The sequence below is a fragment of the Akebia trifoliata genome, chromosome 10 (genome assembly GCF_017979445.1).
Source record: "Akebia trifoliata isolate Shusen 1 chromosome 10, ASM1797944v1, whole genome shotgun sequence".
Lineage (NCBI taxonomy): Eukaryota > Viridiplantae > Streptophyta > Magnoliopsida > Ranunculales > Lardizabalaceae > Akebia > Akebia trifoliata.
The window spans coordinates 1,055,374-1,075,396 of NC_141384.1; the positions used below are offsets into that span (position 1 = coordinate 1,055,374).

The following is a 20,023-nucleotide window of genomic DNA, read 5'->3' on the forward strand; positions in this document are numbered from 1 at the left end:
AGACAATGGAGTTGGATGGGTGTTATTGGCTAGGGCGGAGCTAGTACGGAGCCAATGAGGGCAATTGCCCACATAGAACTTTTAGATACCCCTGTATTTACAGCTAAATCAAAAGTCCCATTTTGCCCCCACCCCCCCACCTCCCCCTTGAATTTTTTGGAGATGAAATTGCCTCTTGAATGGGCCTTCTCTCATAGATTAACTAGAAATGATTAAATATCATTTTCTTCAACTTGTAATACCCCCCCCCCTCTGAATTTCTCCCTAAAACCATTCATTTTTTAACTCTTCAACCGTAGCATTAACTGTAGTTTGCCCCCACTAGAAGAAAATATTGGCTATGCCCTTGATTATTGGAAAAGATGGGGAGAAAATGAGAGACAATAAATTTGGAGGGCTATTATTGAAAATAGGGTCTAAAATGGGTCGGATTTTATTAAAAATTCTAGTGATATGAATCCGAATTTTGCAAGTTTGGACCCTTTGAGTAGATTTGAATGAAAAAATGGGTTGATGTCCCTTGATCTGAGTTGAATACGGATCCACCCCTATATTCCCCTTGATCTGAATGATATATTGTTTGAAAATTACATTTTTTATGTTTTTCAAAATATATTTCTTCTACTATAATATATAGCATGAATTCTTATAAAATAAAAGAATTATAATGGTATAGCAATTACAAAAATAGATACAGCAAAAAATGTTGAATGGTCTGAACTTATGACCTAAATCAAGTATATCAGTAAGGTCGGATCTGGATTTAGTGAAAACAAAATGATTCAGATAATGGTTTAGATAATAGGATCCGAGTTGGATTTAGATATGTATCCAAGTCGGATCCATATATGGCTATGGATATACTTAAATTCGGCCCAAACCCAACCCATTTCAAGCCCTAAGTTTGAGGGATATTTTGGAAAGAGGGGGGAGACAAAAGGAAATAAAGTTCAAATTGTCCTTGAGATTGGTTGCAAGATTAAATCCCAAGCCATCTTCATAAGGATAATGATTGAGAAAAAGAGGGGGAAAACCATCCTTTTTCAATAAATAAATTTTCTTGAGACTTTGGGATATTTAAGAAAATTCCATTGAACATTAATAACAACCTACTTACCCAACTAAAAAAAAACAAGGTTCAGGGTCTTGAACTTAAGCCTACAAAGGTAGGATTGGGTCCAATTTTTTTCAAACCAATAAATTCGAGTTGGGATAAACCTAACAATGTCCAACTTAGCCCGCTGCTATTTTATATGTATCTACATTATACAGTCAGATGCATGCTTTCGTCTTGTTTTGTAATGGTTCGAATGAAACGTTTAAAATTTCAATTTATTAAGATGAAACAACCTTCAGATAAAAAATTAAGGTTTCGATCATTTTCTCTCGATGTACAAATCTCCAGGAGAGAACCGAGGAGAAAATCAAATAGAGAGAGGATACCTAGGTAGCCGATCATAGGAGTTATGCTGGATTAGTGTCAAATCTTTGCTATGTCTTCTTCTTCTCTCCTTTTTTCATCTTCTCATCTTCCTCTTTGTCTCATTGAGACAAAGCTATCTCTTTCGCCTTATCATATTATCTCTGAAATTTCAAATGGATGAGATGCCCTTGACCTTAGTCTCCTCTAGAAGGCTATGTCATTTAGACCAACCCCCCATTTTGGTAACTATTTGATACCCCTATTTTTTCAAACTGATTACATGCCCTTTGACCATGGTCTACTACGAAATACCTTTTTATTTATTTTTTTAATTTTAAAGTTATCAATCTATAGAATGTTTCAGGACTATTTTGTAATATTTTGGTATCATTTCAATTTTTGAAAAATCGAGACACCGAAATGAAATGATATTTTAATCCATGGTCATATGTATTATTTGATAATAAAAAATAATTAAAATACATAATAAAATAAAAACTTACTCTCATTTCTAACTATTTTTTCACCAAGATGGATGTTATATCTCTATTTTGATTAATAATAATATTAAACAATTTCAAAACATTCATGAATTTAGTATTTTTATAAAATCAAAAAAAATTAATCAAGCCTATTAGGGTTTGAATTGGGCTTAGACAACTTTGGTCGAATGAGGGTATGGAATAGGGCTAGTTTAAGCTACAACTTGCCTATTAAAGACTGGGTAAGGCTCATCCAAGCACATGAACCTCCCACATTGACAATCATAATTGAGATTTCCAATGACCATTATGATATAGGAAGATTCTAAACTGTCTGTTTACAACAGTTTGTTCAATGCTGTAGTGGTGTAGAGGTTTGTTTAGAACCATAGATGTTTTTCCTCGAGGTATGAATGTAAAACATCTTGTGGTTCTAAGCACACCTCCACGTCAGCGAAGTGTCGAGCATAATGTCATTCTCTGTCACTCTAGCATTGTTTTATGATATATTTTGACGTTTTGTAACAATGAATGAAAATCTTTTTTAAAGATTTAGTCTCCCAAGAATCTCGTTCTCTAAAAAGGAAAGTTATTTTTTTTTCCCCTGAAAATTTAATATATTTTGTTTTAAAAAAAAAGTTGGATACGGAAAAAACTCAATGTCTTTTTCCCTTTTTCCCTACCTACTCATATTAGTGAAAATAACGATTAAAAAACAATGAACTCGTTAATTTATTTGTTTTAAAACGACCCAATTGATGTTATACTCTATCTAACAATGCCCCATTGCCACTTTATTTACTTACTGTAAAAATGTGCAGTTTTTAATCAATCCCGAGGAAAGTAAATCTATAGTTTCTGAGCCTGTCACGTCAGGTAAGTCAATTGAGTATGTCACGTGCCTAAGTTAAATTATCAGCACTCTTACTTGTATGTTTGAGAATGATTACAATCCTGACCTACAAAATCCTAGGTTTCCCACTCCAAACCCTTTATTAAGAAATGTCAAAATTCCAAACTTACCCTTATACCAAATATCCTTGGGAGTTGGGACCATCAAATATTCCTTAATCAAGGTGTATTAAGTAATTTTTCTTGTAAAAACAAAACTTTAGAGCAAAAAATACAAGAAATTGATTCCATAATTACCAGAAAAAAGGATCTTGCAACATTCCTACAATTGGATTTAAAAAAAAAAAAAATTCTCCTATTAGATTTGTTTTTCTAGAAAATTGGATTTCCCTTTTATCCCCTCATTTAACAGAGAGAATCTGAAGTTTAAAAAGTTCATTAAACTCCTTCGCTGGCAACGGTGAAATGCAAACAATCGAAACCCAACGAGAATAAAATCGATAGAAGAGAAACCTCTCACATCCATCTCTCTCTCTCTCTCTCTCTCTCACTCTCTCTGCAAATCCGAGTCATCTCAGAACAACAGAGAGACTCCTCCTTAATGTTTTTGAAACTCTAGGGTTTCTATCAACCTCATCCACTTCGATTTCTAACTTTCATTGGGTTTCTAAAACCCTCAATCACTTGGAACCGAGTCCGAACTAAGATTTATCGATCTGAACTTATTCGATCTGCAAATGGATTCGCGAGAATCATCGTTGTTAATGTCTGCAAGTAGAGATGGTTCTTCGGGTGATGAAGATGGGGTTCTATCTGTTACAGCTGGACTCGCTAAAGATGCTGCTTTGTTATTTCAGTCGAGGAGGTTTGCGGAATGTGTTGATGCGTTGATTCAGCTATTGCAAAAGAAGGAAGATGATCCAAAGGTGATTTTTTTTTTCTTAATTTGTAGGTTAGTTTGTTATTTATGTATATTTTGATGGGAAAGGTTTTACCTTTCGGTGATTTTTAGTCCAATTTTGAAGTACTTATAATGGATTTTGATTGGATTCATTGCTCCATTTTGATTTTGGTTCCGCTGATGCATTTCGTTTGTAGTTTAATTTGAAATAAAAATAAAAATTATGATATTGGCTAAAAGAACTGAATTTAAATCTAGAAATACTATTTTTGTTGTGTGTGGTGTGATTAGATCGATTATTATTGGGTTGGATTGTTAGAGTTTTGAATGCAGTTAGACTAAAAGAAATACGTAAGAATTCACACAGGTTTCTTTCCCAATCAAAATCTTAGAGGGAAAGTTGAGATAAGGAAAAGGGGTATTTGACTTACTATGACAAGTTATATGCAGAATCTTGTTTTTTCACACTGGCTTTGGACCCCTAGTTTTTGAGAAAATCTTCTAGGAAGAAGATTTATAAAGAGAAGATCCAAAACTAGGTTAGAGGGATAGATGGTGATACAGTCTCGGTCCCGATGGTTTTAACATGTGTTTTTACAAGAACTGTTGGAAGTGACTTCATGTAGGTAGCTTAGGATTTCCAAGATAGGTATTATTTGGACTAATGCTCCAACAACACGTTCATAACCTTGGTCCTTAAGAAACAGGAGTTTGGGAGTGTACAAGCTCGTAACAAACTCGGCGAAAGGAAATGAGCATTTTTAGGAGGTCGTCAAATTCTTGATGGAGTTCAGATTGTTAATGACATGGTAGACTTTAAGATTAAATTAGACATTCTGGGCGTGGTGTCTAAAACTGACATGGAAAGAGGCATACTATCACATGAATTAGAGTTTGTTAGATTATATTCTTGAGATGATGTGTTGTGGAGAAAATGTACGAGTAGCTCCATTAGGCGATAAACTAAGAAAAAGTCATTTGAAATGGTTTGGGCATGCTCAACGAAGGCTCTGATTACAACTCCAGTTAATAGGAATTTACAAGTTGAAGATTCATTTAGCAAAATAAAATAAAATAAATATGAGGATATAAATTTGTGTTGGGAAAGTGGACCTTCGAGGAAATTTTCAGTTGTAGCATTTGGAAAGGTATTTAAAAGTAAAAAGGGCTTAGACCCATAGCTCAGTTGGTTTGACCCATTGCAAAGCAACTTTGAGGTTATAGGTTCAAGTTCACCGTACCCATAAAAAGAAGATTTAAACAAAGGTCTTGAGTGGCATCCAATTTCACAATGTAGGGAGGGGGTCTGATTTTGGGAGGATTTTACGGTGTGGAGATTCCTCTCTCAAATATGTTTGCTCAATGTTATATTCATTGTCTAGCGAAAAAATTGCTCAATCTAGCCATTTGGGATAGGGACTTACTTTCTTGGTACCTTGCTCATGGGAGAAATCTTCATGATTGGGAGATTAAAATCTTTATCTTGCTTCTCTCTACTTCTCTAGAATAATTGGAATCATCAGCCACCCTTTTTATTCTGACAAAGAATTCAGATCCAGAACAAAGATGGTGTCCACACATTTAGATCCTTCTATGGAGTTTTTATACCTAGATTTAGTAATTCCTACCTCTTTTGTGTGGGCTCTCCGTGTCCCTTTTGTGTGGGCTCTTCATGTCCCTTCAAAGATATTTTTTTCATGTGGACCAGTTCTCTTGAAAAGATTCCTAGAGTCAACCATCTAAGATCTAGAGGACATATTGTTTTTGATTTATGCCTTAAGCAAATCAAGCGTGGAATCTGAAAATCATTTTCTAATTTATTGGCCTTTTGCCAAAGTTATTTGGAACCTCTGTCATTTTGGTATTGCATGGAGGATGCTCTGATCTGTTAGCATCTGTTTTCAAAGCCTGTCATAGCTGGTATTGCATCTCTTTTTTGTTGAGATAGCGTATTTTATGGAGTTGGCATCATTTTGAGGATTTAGTTTATGGATGGGATCTCATTGTTAGACAAGAGCCTTAACTGTACTGTAATTCCTTTTTAGCCTTGGAAGATCGTCTTGACCTCTAGGGCGGGTGCTTTCTTTTCTGATTTTTTTTCCTTAATAAATTATATTTTTTATAGGAAAAAAGTCTGAACTCAAATATTACACATTGTCCCCATCTTGGAGAGAATGCAAAATTCTTCGTTGTTTTCACTAAATTCACCATTGCCCCCATCTCATTGTTGTGATGCATGTCGTGCATCTTTTGAGAATTTTGTTTCTAGTGCATGCTTATAATGATTCATATAGATGCATAACCTCTCATGTCCTCTTCCTTTGCATCTCTGATAGATAATGGTGTATTGATGATCTTATACATATATTTATTGCAGGTTCTTCATAACATTGCTGTTGTAAAGTACTTTCGTGATGGTTGTTCTGATCCAAGGAAGCTACTTGAAGTGCTCAATAATGTTAAGGTATGTCCCGAGTTTGGAACTGGTGGTTTTTAATGTGTTAGTCAGTGTGCTCCATCTGGTCATATATGTTTTATATTTTCTACATGTGATTGTATGAATATGAGCAATTTTTATAATGTAATGTTTCTGTTAGAAATAAGTCCTTTTTTTTTGTTCTCTTCTTGCTAGATAGCAAAATTGAAATGAGTTAAATCTTTTTTGGGGTGGGGGATTTGGTGGAAGATTCTCATAAAAAACACTGATAAAAAAAAGAAGAAAAAGATCCTCATAAAAAATGAATAAAAACGTTTTTTTTGAATCCACCTTAAGATCTTTTGCATTTCACACTACTTCAGTCTTGATAATAAGGTTGGGTGTTTGAGGGCTCTCAAGGAGCAAGAGCAAGACCGAAAAGAACGTGGATAGATACAATGTAAGTTGTTATGAACGTGGATAAAGACGTGGCTTTGGACACACTAGTATGGAGGATCTCTCTCTCTCTCTCTGAATCCGGCTGACTAATGATCTAGTGTAGTTAAATTGATAAAAGGAAGAAAAAAACAGCAATTTTACCCATAATCCTTCAACTAATTTTAGTATTTGTGGTCAAAACTTTAAACTATATGAGAATATTTTTCCATTTACTACACTTGGTTGCTTTTTTTGAAGGTTCCTAGATAAAACATGACCACTTCATTAAGTGCTTTTGAGTCAAACCAATTTGTATGTGGTGAAGGCAAGATCAATCGCATGTTTGTTTGTGTGTTTTGAATTCATTATTTAGTAAAAATCAAATTTTCTATTATTTTTTGGTTGTATCTCAATAATTTCAGGTTTCTTTTGAAATTGAAACTATACTAATATTACATTTTGTAAATATATGAAATCTACATGATTATGAAATTTTTTTTACATAAAATTTCTTTGTTATTTTTTATTTGTAGGGTGAAAAACCAAAAAATTTGACAAAACCCCAATTTCCTTTCTCTTTAACAAACATATTTAGGGATGTTGGCCAATTTGGATGAGAAACCAATGATGTGATTGGATTTTATTTACTCAAGTGACATTCTCCTTGACAAATAATTTGTTCCTAGTCCTTTCTTCTAAGTAGGTCTTCCTGACCTCGTTTATAGTTCTCTTTTATGCTTTCTCATATATAAATTCTTATGGAGAAAAATTCATAGTGGCATATTTTTGTGGTGGGTAAGCTGGACTTGAAATTACGGCCTCAACTTGCATTGCAATATGTCAACCAACTCATCTATGGTTCCAATCTCTAGTTCTTAGTGTTGTTATCATGCTTACTATGCCATTATCTAAAATATTAGTGCTTTGGCAATAGTCCTCTATTATCTAATAATTTTATTTGTTATTTATGAAAAATGAAAATCCGTACCTCTCTCTTGATAAGTAAAATCCATACTTCTCTCTAAGTTGACAACTTTTAGAAAACTCCACGCTTAATTAGACTAATTTGAATTCATTTGGAATTTATTTGAGTGAAGTTTATGGTGAAGCCAAAATTTTGTACCTTCCTTCTGGGTTGTAGAACACTTTGGATGTTGGAATTACCTCTACTCATTGTTCTTGATTCTACAAATCCTAAGTTTCTTACTGTTGTTGTCGATGTCTTATTCCTACTATATGGGGTCAACAACATAAATTCTGTAACCTTTGAACTCTACCTAAAGTTTCTATGGAATTTATACCATTATTTAAATAGAAGAGGGCAGCTCCTCATATGGATTTAGTCAATACAAAAAAATGTTATTCAGGAATGCCCTTAATGTTATAAAAAGAAAGTTGCATTTTATTATTGAATAAATATTATTCTATGTAGAAGTTACAAAAAGAAAATTCGTCATCTTCAACATCATAGCCTATACACAACTGTTTTGGAATTGACTACTTAAAACATGTTAAGTAAGTCCCTATATCTGCCATGTCACTTCAAAAGTTTTCTTAGTATCTTGATCCACATTCTCTTCTTATCCTCAAATCATGTTAACTCACAACCATGGTTCAAAACTTGTTTCAAATGAATGTTTCGGTTAAGGAAAAAATCAAGACATTCCCGAGGTGGAATGAAACACTTGGAATTTTAAAAATATTCATGAAATATTTCAAAACATTCCACTACATTCATTGAAACCAGTATTCTAGTAATAAAGGTTGTTAAAAAAAACAGGTTTTAAGTTATAAATGAACCTTACAGCAATTAATGTTAAATGTATCTCAATTTTCAAATGTTGATGCGTATGGTAAATATTGATACGTTGAGAATATGTTTTTTTTTTTTTTTTTTGATAAGTGTAATGTATTGATAAAAAATAACAAAGTACAATGAGGCCGAGGAAGCCTCTCAAAGAACTACAAAACAAACAAAAAAGTTAAAGCATCAATGATTACATAAAGAGTTCCATCTAAAGACAAAATCATCAAAAGTAGTCCCTTTGAACTCTAATTTCTGTTTTGACCAAAAGTACATCAAGCCCAAAATCTCTAAGAAACTGCCATGAGCGCTTCTCATCTTGTTGTTGAAGACCCTATTATTTCTCTCACTCCACACCCCCCAAGCAATGGCCGAGGGAAGAATAGCCCAAAGGAATCTCTTTTTGGAAGAGAAAGCATTATTGGCTCATCCTTCTACCAACAAGGAGAACTTACAAGGAAAGACCCAATGAATACGGAACAAACCAAGAAAATTTGACCAAATATGATGAGAAAAAGGGCAATGTTAACCTTTTTCTGTTTTTAATAGAGAAAGTATGTTGACCTTTCGATAAGCTATAACTACCCATATACACATAATTTTTAGAAAACTTTTCAGTGCCATTATATGAGCATTAAAAATTCCGTTTAAAGGTAGTTTTTATCAAGTAAAAAACTTGTTTTTCATAGTCAGCTTGGGCACGAGCTGGGTTAAGATTGAGTATGGCTTGGTCGTAGTCACTTGTTGGGTTAGCCTGGTCATGGCTTTGGCTGGACTGCCCCTGTATCTATTGGTTTATAGGTTTGTCATAAAGCTCACGGTGAAAAACACTTGTATCCAAACTGGCACGAAACTTTGACCCATGGTCCAAATATTCGTTGATTGACGAATCTGCCAATTAATCGCGTGGGTCCAAAATAAACCTGAAGTTGTTTAGCAACCCAACTCCCTGAAATATATAATAAAATATTTTTTATATACACAGTCAATGACTGAAGATCGTAAGAGGCCTACCATTCTCTCTTAGTTTGACTGGTCTGAGGTAGCCCGGCATCTCTACAAAATAATCTTATTTAGTAAATGGTAAGTGTATCTCATTTCTTATTGTTTCTACCCCCCCCCCCCCCCCCTCCCTCTCTCTCTCTCTCTCTCTCTCTCTCTCTCTATCTGTTTCTGATGTGTGAAGGCTTGATTAAATAGATGTTTTCTTAGGATGAATCAAAGATTTGAAGGACAACTTTTGATCCATTAGTGTCTTTTTAATATCTGTTTTATTGCAATTTTTTCTTTGAGTGCCTTCTCTTAAGAATCTTGGCAAAATTGTAGAAAAGTCAATTTTTCTGGTTCCATTCTGAGATGGACCAAAGCATGCAAATTATTCATTCCATGATGTTTCATTTCAGAATGTTCAAATTCCAGAATGTTTCGGCTACAACATTCAGCAATGAAATGAAATTTTGAACCCTGACAGCTACTCTCATTGAATGATTCAAGGACCTATTTTTCAAAAAGAAAAGTTCAAGGAACTGAAGAGTAATACTTTTTATTGAATCTCTTTAAATTGAATTTATTAGTTTAATACTTCAAAGTTCTAATTAAGGAACAAAGATTTGGATAAGAAACTCCTGACAAGTAGTGAAACGTCCCTAGAATTTCTTCTTTTGAAAATGCACAAGTAGTCAGAAAAATCTAGAAAAAATAAAAAAGAACAGAAAGTAACACTAAGTTGCATATGATTTGTAGGAAAACATGGAAAAATATAAGAAAAACAGCATGCTCTTTTATGTTTGTGTGTAGACCTCTATTCCCATGTCTTTATTTAACAAGTTCAAAATTTATTTGCCTTGTGACTTCAGTTTCAGTTTCACTCCTAAAAAATTATTATGGGATACCATCCCCATGGATGTTTGGTCCACTTCTTGTCAGATTTATACACCAAAATTCAGCATGATTGGCTATTTATAACTAACAGATTCAAGGTTTTTTTTTTTCTGAGGTAATTTCTATCCTAAAGGGTAAGTTTGCAGAGTACTCAAATCTGATGTTCAAAAATCACTAACCTAGGCGATCTTTGGTTGGAGTTCCACCAAGAGTCGGTCCTGACAGTTGTATCTAAAGTTGGATACTGACATCCCCATCAATGCCACGTGGTACTCATTGAGGCCCAATAACACCATGATTATCTGTCTCACCTCTAGTAAATCTATACACCAAAGGTCAACTTTATTGGTGAGATCATAACTATTAATTCCAATTTAAAGGGCACTTCAATTAAAAAAAAACTGTGGTATTGCATGCTTGACACATGCAATGCAACTTCTGGGAAAAAACTTGAATTTATATTTTTCGTTGGTATTAAATATAGGTACTACAAATTTGACATTTCAATGTATTTCTCATAGTGTAGATGTTCTTTTTATTTGTACAGTGCTTTGCTTGGCTTGTTTTACACAATATATTTTCTACACTATCGTATAACTATAAGAACTTTCAGTTTCTTTCTTCTTCTTTTTTCTCTTCTTTTTTCTTTTTTTTTTTTCTTTTCTTTTGAAGGTAAAGGGTTAGTGGTTGGAAAGGTGAAGTTGGGTTCATGGGGTTTGAACCTAGGATGTCGGAACAACACTCCACATATTTACCAACTTGTTTTATTTATTCTCACATTTTGGTTCATTACTTTATGATGGTTTAGAAAAGAAGTGAAGATCTTGCTCGTGCATCTGGAGAAGAGTTGGAGTTAATTAGCAACATTGCAAATAGTGTTGGTTCAGGATCTAAAGGGAGTGGGAATATGCCTCATCAGTTTTCTTCTACAAATAATACCAGTATTGCTTACACAGATGAATTTGACACTTGTGTCACAATGCTAAACATTGTATGTTCTCCCGAATCCTTCTAATTGGTTTGTTATCTGTTAAAGATTTTGTTCTGGTTATGTGTCCTGGAAAACTTTATTATCAGGTTAACATATTTGTTACTCAAAAATTGGAGTTGTGCAGGCAATTGTCTTGTTTTATCTTCACGAATATGCAAACGCGTTGTCAGTTTTGGAACCATTATATCAAAATATAGAACCCATAGATGAGGTACTTTATTGATTAACAACATTTGTTTTGTGCTTGATTGTTATGCTATGTTAATTGTTTTGTTCATAATTTGACGCAGACAACCGCACTTCACGTATGCCTTCTGCTACTGGATATTGCATTAGCCTGCCATGATGCAACAAGAGCCGCAGTAAGTGCAAACTTAAATGGCGTATTTCATTAGTTCTTTGCCCTTATTGAAAATTTTGTTAGTATGCTATCAGGGAGTTTTTCCATGGGAAGATGCTTCGTTGTGGTTTTTCTTTTGGGCGGATTGACGGCTAAGTGAACATCATTAATGACCCACTATCAAGTTGAACTATATTCTGAAAGTTGTTTCATGCAGCTGTTTATGAATATGATCCTTCTGTTCTTTTGTGTTTGTAAATGAAACAAATGTAGGGGCGTCAATGGGTATCCATTTAACTGGAACCAGAATTGAAAATACTTTTTCCGATCCATTTTTATTGTAATTGGGTCTAATGGAATCAAACTGATTGAAAATTGAAATTGATAAAGCTGATAGGAATTGATAACCGTTTAAGAAGAAAATTCTTTGCAGTTCTGGTTCCAGTTCCGATTCCTTTTTTATTGATAATCGAAACTAATAAAATTTAATGGTCTGGTTGAATCAGAACCGACTCATTGACACCCCCAAACAAATGCTATTTACCCTTTTGACTCAATGAGTACCTTTAAAAAAAAAAATATTTCGTGCTTGTATTTTGTTTCGTGCAACCTTTATTCTTTTATCAGTATCATAATATATTCGATTTTGATTCTTGGTGTTCAGGATGTAATTCAGTACCTGGAGAAGGCGTTCGGTGTTGGTTATATGATCAGTCAAGGTGACAGTGGAAGTGTTCAACAGCATCAATCTTCCAATCCACCAATAAAAACTTCCTCCACACCTAGCAATGCAACTGCTCTGGATGTATCTAATTCAGATTCCATTGCCAGTCCAAAAGCATCAGAAGATCCTTTCGCAAGAGCCTTCTCAGACGAGCCACTCGATTACGAAACCTTGTTGTCAACACTTGACATTGGTGGACAGAGTTTAGTAAGGCCCGGACTCCCGTCCTCAAACGATCTATCAAGAACATCTGCTCATCGACCTGCTCCTGCTGCTGATCTGAAGCTGAAGCTACATCTCTACAAGGTCCGTCTTTTGCTTCTCATTAGGAACCTAAAGGCGGCAAAGCGCGAAGTGAAACTAGCTATGAATATTGCTCGTGGTAGAGATTCTTCTGCAGCATTGCTCTTGAAATCCCAGCTAGAGTATGCTCGGGGTAATCATCGTAAAGCTATAAAGCTTTTGATGACTTCGAGTACTCGGACTGACTCAGGGATGCCTAGTATATTAAACAACAATCTTGGGTGCATCTACCATCAACTCAAGAAACACCACACATCAACTGTATTCTTTTCGAAAGCACTGAAAAGTAGCTCATGCCTTCGATCCGAGAAACCTCTGAAGCTGTCAACTTTCTCACAGGATAAGTCGCTCTACATACTGTACAACTGTGGTCTGCAGTATTTGATCTGTGGGAAACCAATAGTTGCTGCCCGGTGTTTCCAGAAGGCCAGTTTGGTTTTCTACAATCGACCACTGTTCTGGCTACGAATTGCTGAGTGCTGTATATTGGCTTTAGAAAAAGGTCTTCTGAAACCCACCACAGCTCCAAATGATGAGGATATTAGAGTTAATGTTGTTGGTGAGGGTAAATGGAGGCAACTTGTTGTGCAAGATGGTATGTCAAGAAATAGGCAGTTCGAACAGGATGATAGGTTACGGGATGGTGATGGCCAACAAAAGCTTTCCATTCCCTTTGCTCGGCAATGCCTCCTCAATGCCCTGCATTTGTTGGACAGTTTTGAATCGAATTCTTATAAGGATGGTTTGCCGTGTGTCCTTGAAGAGGATGAATCAAGCCAAGCAGCACAGCCTTCTAAGAATTCAAACACCAAAAGCTCCAAGGCTGCATCTGCTCAGACTGGTACAAATGGTGATTCAAAAGATCCTAGGGTGGTAGTGAGCCCGAATTCCACCTTACAAAGCTCAATCTCTGGATACGAGGATATTTGCAGAAGAGAGAACCACATGATCAGGCAAGCTGTTCTAGCAGATCTTGCCTACATAGAGTTGAATTTGGAAAACCCTTTGAAAGCACTATCAGCTGCGATGTCTCTTTTGAGACTTCCGGAATGTTCCAAAATATACACATTTTTAGGTCATGTGTATGCAGCCGAGGCCCTCTGCCACCTTAACCGGCCAAAAGAAGCTGCTGAGCATTTGTCAGTCTACATGTCAGATGGGAACAATGTCAACTTGCCATACAGTGAAGAAGATGGAGAAAAATGGAGAGCTGAAAAGGGTGGAGATGGTGAAGAGATAAGTGGTTCATCTGCAGTTGCGCAGAACACATCCCCCTCAGAAGAATCTCCAAGCATTGTGTTTCTCAAGCCAGAAGAGGCACGTGGGACTCTTTACGCAAATCTTGCTGCCATGTCCGGGATGCAAGGTGATCTTGAGCAGGCTCATGAGTTTGCAATGAAAGCACTCACGATAATCCCCAACAATTCACAAGCCATTCTCACAGCAGTTTATGTGTCTCTCTTGCTCGGGAACTCACAAGATGCTCTCAACAAGTTGAAACAATTTAGCCATGTTAGATTCCTCCCTAGCAATGTGTCATTGAGCAGCTCTTCTTGAATGATTGCTTCATTGGCTTTAATTGATCGTCTCCAACTCACCTTCTCCCGTGCGACAAGTTAGCAGGTCAACCAGGAATCTTTTAGAGCATTTGTATCATATGTGCTTTGAGTCATAGAATAAGATTTACTTTTTTCCCTTATTTAGGGTTTGGTGGCATGGCACAATTGTTTTGTTTACCGTGAATGCCCACAGCCCACCTTCCAGATTCAAGTAGTAGTTACTGATCATATTACAGTCTTGAGTGGTTAATCATGTCCAGTATTCAAACAAAGGAGATGATGACCTATTCTCAGAAAAAGGTATGGAAAAATTCTTTTACTGCAGAGAATTATTTGCTAAATCTATACCCATCAAAAGGCCTTATCTTTTCTGGCTTCTGAGCTTAGCAATGGGAGATAAAGCAGCATCTCCTCATGTCATCTAAGTTACAGGAAACATATGATTTGAAGGTTGATTTATTTTCTAAGCTCACAAATGTTTTTCGAAGGAAGACTTGAGATCAATTCTTCCAAACTCCTGCTTCTTCTAAGCTTTGTTTTCTGCAGTTAAAATGCGAATGGTATCTGTGATCTACAGTTTTTTTCCCCTTGTGTGTGGCAGCTGAGGCGGTGCATCGAAAGACGTTCATGTGTTTGTGTCACCCTCTTAATGTGGCAAGTTCCGACCTAATATCGCTCACATGTGGCCAAAAGGTGGGCCATTCCTTTCACCTCCATATTTGCAAAATTGAATGTGTTCCATTGCCATCCCACATAAGAGACACTAATAATTTTGCCAGACTGCTAGAGGATGAGGTCATGGCATTTGTGCTGCAGACCCCTCATTATCATCCCTGAAACCTTATCCCAAAGTTTTGGGGTTTGGTTGAATAACTTGGGTTCTTCCATCGATTCTGTCTAGAACCGTGGTTTCTGTGATTGCAATTATATTCATATCTGTTTTGGCCATCTATCTCCCACCTTTGTTGTCTTTTTTTTTTTATATATCAGCAAGCCTGTTTTTAATGAGTTGAGGGTGTGTTTTATTGCACGACAAACTCTAAGGAAAATAGTTTGTTGTGGAAAATTTAATTTAATGGTGTTTTGAGTGCAAAACAAATAAAATAATCGGAGAATTTTGTCACTATGTGATATGCCACCTTTTAGTTTAATTATAAAAAATAAAAAAAAAAAACTTATACAACCCAATTTAAATTAAAGATCACAAAGAGAGGAGCATATGGATCCAGTGGTTTGGTTTCTGGATCTTAGCATAGACTGCTCATGCAGGTGGTCCCGTGACTCCGCTCTTATACTTTGCGTGGTTGCACGACACCTTGACTCTCTTCGCTATCATTGTACCACATAGGCTCGATTCCATGAGATCTGTTCTCTCGATACCTTCCCAGCCCATTTCTCTTTAACAGTATCATCTTATTATCTCTATCCTTGAAATCAACAGTAGCTGGTCTCATCGATCAAATGCCCAACATAGCCATCTCCTTAAGGCCATGTTTGGATTGAGAGAATTGGAGATAAGAGATACTCATTGAGAGAAGAGAAGGGAAGATGAGAGAAATTTAATTTCTCTCTCCACCATGTTTGGATGGACATGAGAGAATTTGGGATAATTTTGAAATTATAAAATATCTTTAAAAAAAGATCTAGGGGCAGAGTTGGAATTATAAAATATTTTAAATTCTCTCATCTTCTCTCCACTTTTGGAGAGGAGGAAAACTCACTTCTTTTTCTCTCCAATTCTTTTCTCTTCTCTCCCCACTTAACAATCCAAATAAGAGAAATGGAGAGAAACTCATTTATTTTCTCTTCTCTTCTCTCCATTTATCTCAATCCAAACACAGCATAAGGGAGGAGGATAACAAAATCTCAGATAATATACTAGGGAGAAGTATTGGTCAAAGTATCCCTATTCGCATGGGCCGCTATCTAGAATAAAATTATAGCTTCAATTAACATTATGGCTTGGTTAATTTTTATTCCATATATGTGTAAATTTTCAGATGAATCAATCAATTAATCATGTTCTAATCCATTGCAATGATGCATGGATTGTGTGATCTCACTTAATGTCAATTTTTCGATATCCTTCTATTTTTTGTTGAATGAGAGAAACAACCAGGTTTTGAACAAAACGAGCAATCAATTCAAAAGCTAAGTGTAGTTTTTGTTGGGTCTTCTATTTTTTATTTTATTTTTTATGTTAAGTACTTAAATGGAGGTTTTTCTTAGTTGAGATATTTAAGTTTAAGGTATGTAAAGGGAGAATTAGTAGTATTTATTTTGTGACGATCAAATTAACCATTGCTTTCACCTTAGTATTTAGGGGATCGTTCAGAGGCCCTAAAGAGAGCGAAACATTTTTCAATATATGGGTTATAAATTTTGAAATAGGCTGATATTTTGTGAGAATGATTTCTATGGTGAGGAGATTATCCTTACAAAAATATCAGCCAATTCTAAAACTTCGAACCCTAGTTTACAAGTTGAAGAATCATTGACCTTTAATTATTTGTAAAACACTTTTGATAGAGTTATAAGTTTCAACATGGGCTGTTTTTTTTATGACACAATCTCCTCACAAAAAATCAGCTCATTCCAAAACTTCTAACCCATATATTGAAAAATGTTTGGCTCTCTTTAGGGTCTTTAAACACTTCCCTATTATTAATGAGAGTGGTTTAGCAGCCCTAAAGTTTGCCTAACATTGTGCCAAACATTTTTCAAAACATGGGTTAGAAGCTTTGGAATGAACTGATTTTTTGTGAGGATGATCTCTACGGTGAAGAGATCATCCTCTCCAAAAATCAGCTCATTTTAAAATTTCTAACCCTAGTTTACAAATTGAAGAATCGTGGACCGTCCAAGTTTTGTAAATCACTTTTGATGGGGTTAGTGTTAGAAAAATAGAACTTGAACTTAAATTGTATTGCTCTGAGGCACGTAGTAATCTACGTTGTCTTATAGACAACAGACGCCCCCACTCCGATTAAACACGAAGATGCAGATGGGTTGCTGGCGAACTTGTCTTCAGGATACAACAGAGCCCAGTTTTAAAATAACTGTATATTTCCTCAAAATTTGCACTATTTTGAGAAAATCTGTCACTAAGAATCTCGGATACACGAATGCCTCTTTTTGTAGAAATTATTATTATTTTTTTTTAAATTAGTTATTGTTTAACAGAATTAATCTCCATAAATATATATCAATTTAAAAATCACACCCATTCGTAAATGATTTTTGAATCTCAATAGGTATGAAACCCATTGGAACCACTAGGCACCTATTCGGATCAAGGAATCCGTTAAGCACCCTTAAGCCCCTTCGACACCTTTCGGTTCGGCCTTGGTGCCTATCCAAAATTGGACGGCCCTATTAAATATTTAATTTTTCTCTCTCTCTCTCTTTCTTTCTTTCTTATTTTATATATATATATATATATAAAATAAAATAAAAAAGAATTATTAAATTTCCATATAGCTTGAAGCCATTAGGAGCTCTCAAGGAGAGAGTCTTTGGAATGAAGAAAGAGTTGAGAATAGGTTCTTATATATAGGTTTAAAAATCCTCCAAAACATTTTAAAAAGCAATGTGGGATTTATAAAAATTTGAAAAAAGGAGCCAAAAGAACTTTTACAAATTCCAATCCATGTGAAAAGTTATCAACCAATAGAAATGCTCTTTTTAAAAATTACTTACTTTTCTTTTAACAAAAAGTAAACCAACCATAAAGTAACTTTCAAAATATCATTTTTAAAATAAACCAAATTAATTTTATTTGAATCAATTTTAAATAAATATTAATCATCATTTATTAACATTTATTTTAACAATCCCCCACTTGATTCAAAAAATAATTAATTAATAGAGGCAAACTGAATGTGTATCAGAATGATCATAATAAGTATAACCATAGGTACCTAACGGTTTGAACCTTTGGCTTATATATATAATTCAAAGTTTATAAGATATTTAAGTAGCTTATAGCTTTGAACTTAAATTCTATGAAATAAACCGGAATTATATATACACTTATTATAATCTAACTCATTAGTGACAAAGAATAGCGCTTTGCAGTCAAGCGCTTAAATCCTGATTTTCATGAGTATTTCAGAGAGATGACCAATTCTCTGTTTAAAGTAGTTAAACCTTTATACTCATATAGGTGAATTTGTCATGAGTGCTCTTGTAACTTCTTTGACACCCAAGCTTAAAATAGCCTACAAATTCATTAAGAGTTTAACTCATCCTTTTCACATTACAAGATATGTGCACTAAGTAACATCATAGGGATAGCCAATATAAATATTATGTGCACTTACAAAGACAGTAAATAGCTTCTTATCTCTTTGAACTTAGAAAATGGGATCTCCAAATCTACTAAGTTGAGGTTCACTACTCTGTCTTTATGGATATTGGTCTTAGACCCATCCCCCTCGATGTTCTCAAAACTACCTCTCTAGGTAGTGCTTTTGTTAACGGATCCGCTAGCATTTCTGAAGTTGGTACGTACTCGAGCACGATCACCCCATCTGTCAACATCTGTCGAACAATGTTATATCTAAGGCCTATATGCCTTGATTTACCCTTATATTTTCTGTTTCCTGAAATGGCTAACACAGCTTTATTATCACAATAAATAGTAATTGCATAATCTAAAATAGGAGTTAATGGAATAAATTTAATAAAACTTCGAAGCCATTCTGCTTCTTTTACCGCAGCCGATAATGCTATGTATTCTGATTCCATACTTGAAGCAGAAATACAAGTTTGTTTCTTTGACCCCCACGATATCGCTCCTCCTGCTAAAGTATAAATCCAACCACTTGTAGATTTTGAATCATGAGAATCAGAGTTCCATGTAGCATCTGAGAACCCTTCTACTAGTTCAGGTTTACTATTATATTGTAAACAATAATTTTGAGTACCTTTTAAATATTTCAGAACCCTTCTAATTGCTTCCCAATGTTTAGGTCCTGGGTTACTTGTAAATCTACTCAATACCCCCACTATAAAAGCTATATCAGGTCTTGTACATTGCATTAAATACATAAGGCTACCAACTATTTTTGAATATTCTAATTGAGATTCTGCTCTACCCATATTCTTAAATAATTTCTTACTTGGATCACAAGGAGTAGGAGAAGGTGAACAGTCAAACATATTATATGTTTTCAATATTTTTTCAACATAATGTGCTTGAGATAAACTAATGGTTTTATCTTCTTTTATTATTTTTATTCCAAGAATAAAGTCTACCTCTCCAATGTCTTTCATATCAAAAGATGATTTAAGATAATTTTTAGTTTCTACAATTATATTAATATCTGTACCAAAAATTAACATATCATCTACATACAATGACACAATCACATAACTTTGATTTATAACCTTACTATAAATACATCTATCACATTCATTTGATTTAAAATCAAATTCTTTTATTTTCTTATCAAATTTATCATGCCACTGTTTTGGTGATTGTTTAAGACCATATAAAGATTTATTCAATTTACAAACCAAATTACTTTTATTTGATTCTACATAACCTTCTGGTTGTTCTAGGTAAATTTCTTCATCTAAATCACCATTTAAAAATGCAGTTTTTACATCCATTTGATGTATATGTAAGTTATGAATAGATGCTAATGCTAAAAGAACTCTGATAGAGGTTAATCGAGCAACAGGAGAAAATGTATCAAAATAGTCTATTCCTTCTTTTTGCCTAAAACCTTTGGCTACTAATCTTGCTTTAAATTTTTCTATACTACCATCTGGTTTTAGTTTCTTTTTAAAAACCCACTTATGTCCTATAGCTTTACAACCTGGAGGTAAAGATACTAAATCCCAAGTTCTATTAGATTTAATAGATTCTATTTCATCATCCATAGCTTCTTTCCAAAACACAC

General features: G+C 34.7%; 1 protein-coding gene across 1 annotated transcript; it reads left to right on the top strand.

Moving 5' to 3' along the window:
• Nucleotides 1-3,185: 3,185 nt before the first annotated feature.
• On the top strand, nt 3,186-14,455 carry LOC147392603 (uncharacterized). The gene is made up of 6 exons (XM_086455438.1): nt 3,186-3,683; nt 6,036-6,122; nt 11,006-11,188; nt 11,313-11,399; nt 11,479-11,550; nt 12,193-14,455. Exons 1-6 carry the CDS (start codon nt 3,495-3,497, stop codon nt 14,110-14,112), a joined length of 2,538 nt encoding a protein of 845 aa, XP_086311564.1. The 5' UTR covers nt 3,186-3,494; the 3' UTR covers nt 14,113-14,455.
• The last annotated feature ends 5,568 nt before the right edge of the window (nt 14,456-20,023 follow it).

Bases quoted from the DNA above. Each gene is read 5' to 3' on its own strand.
- LOC147392603 (XM_086455438.1), top strand. From the start codon at position 3,495: ATGGATTCGCGAGAATCATCGTTGTTAATGTCTGCAAGTAGAGATGGT. The intron at 3,684-6,035 runs GTGATTTTTTTT...TATTTATTGCAG, and splicing joins AGAAGGAAGATGATCCAAAG to GTTCTTCATAACATTGCTGT. The intron at 6,123-11,005 runs GTATGTCCCGAG...ATGATGGTTTAG, and splicing joins AAGTGCTCAATAATGTTAAG to AAAAGAAGTGAAGATCTTGC.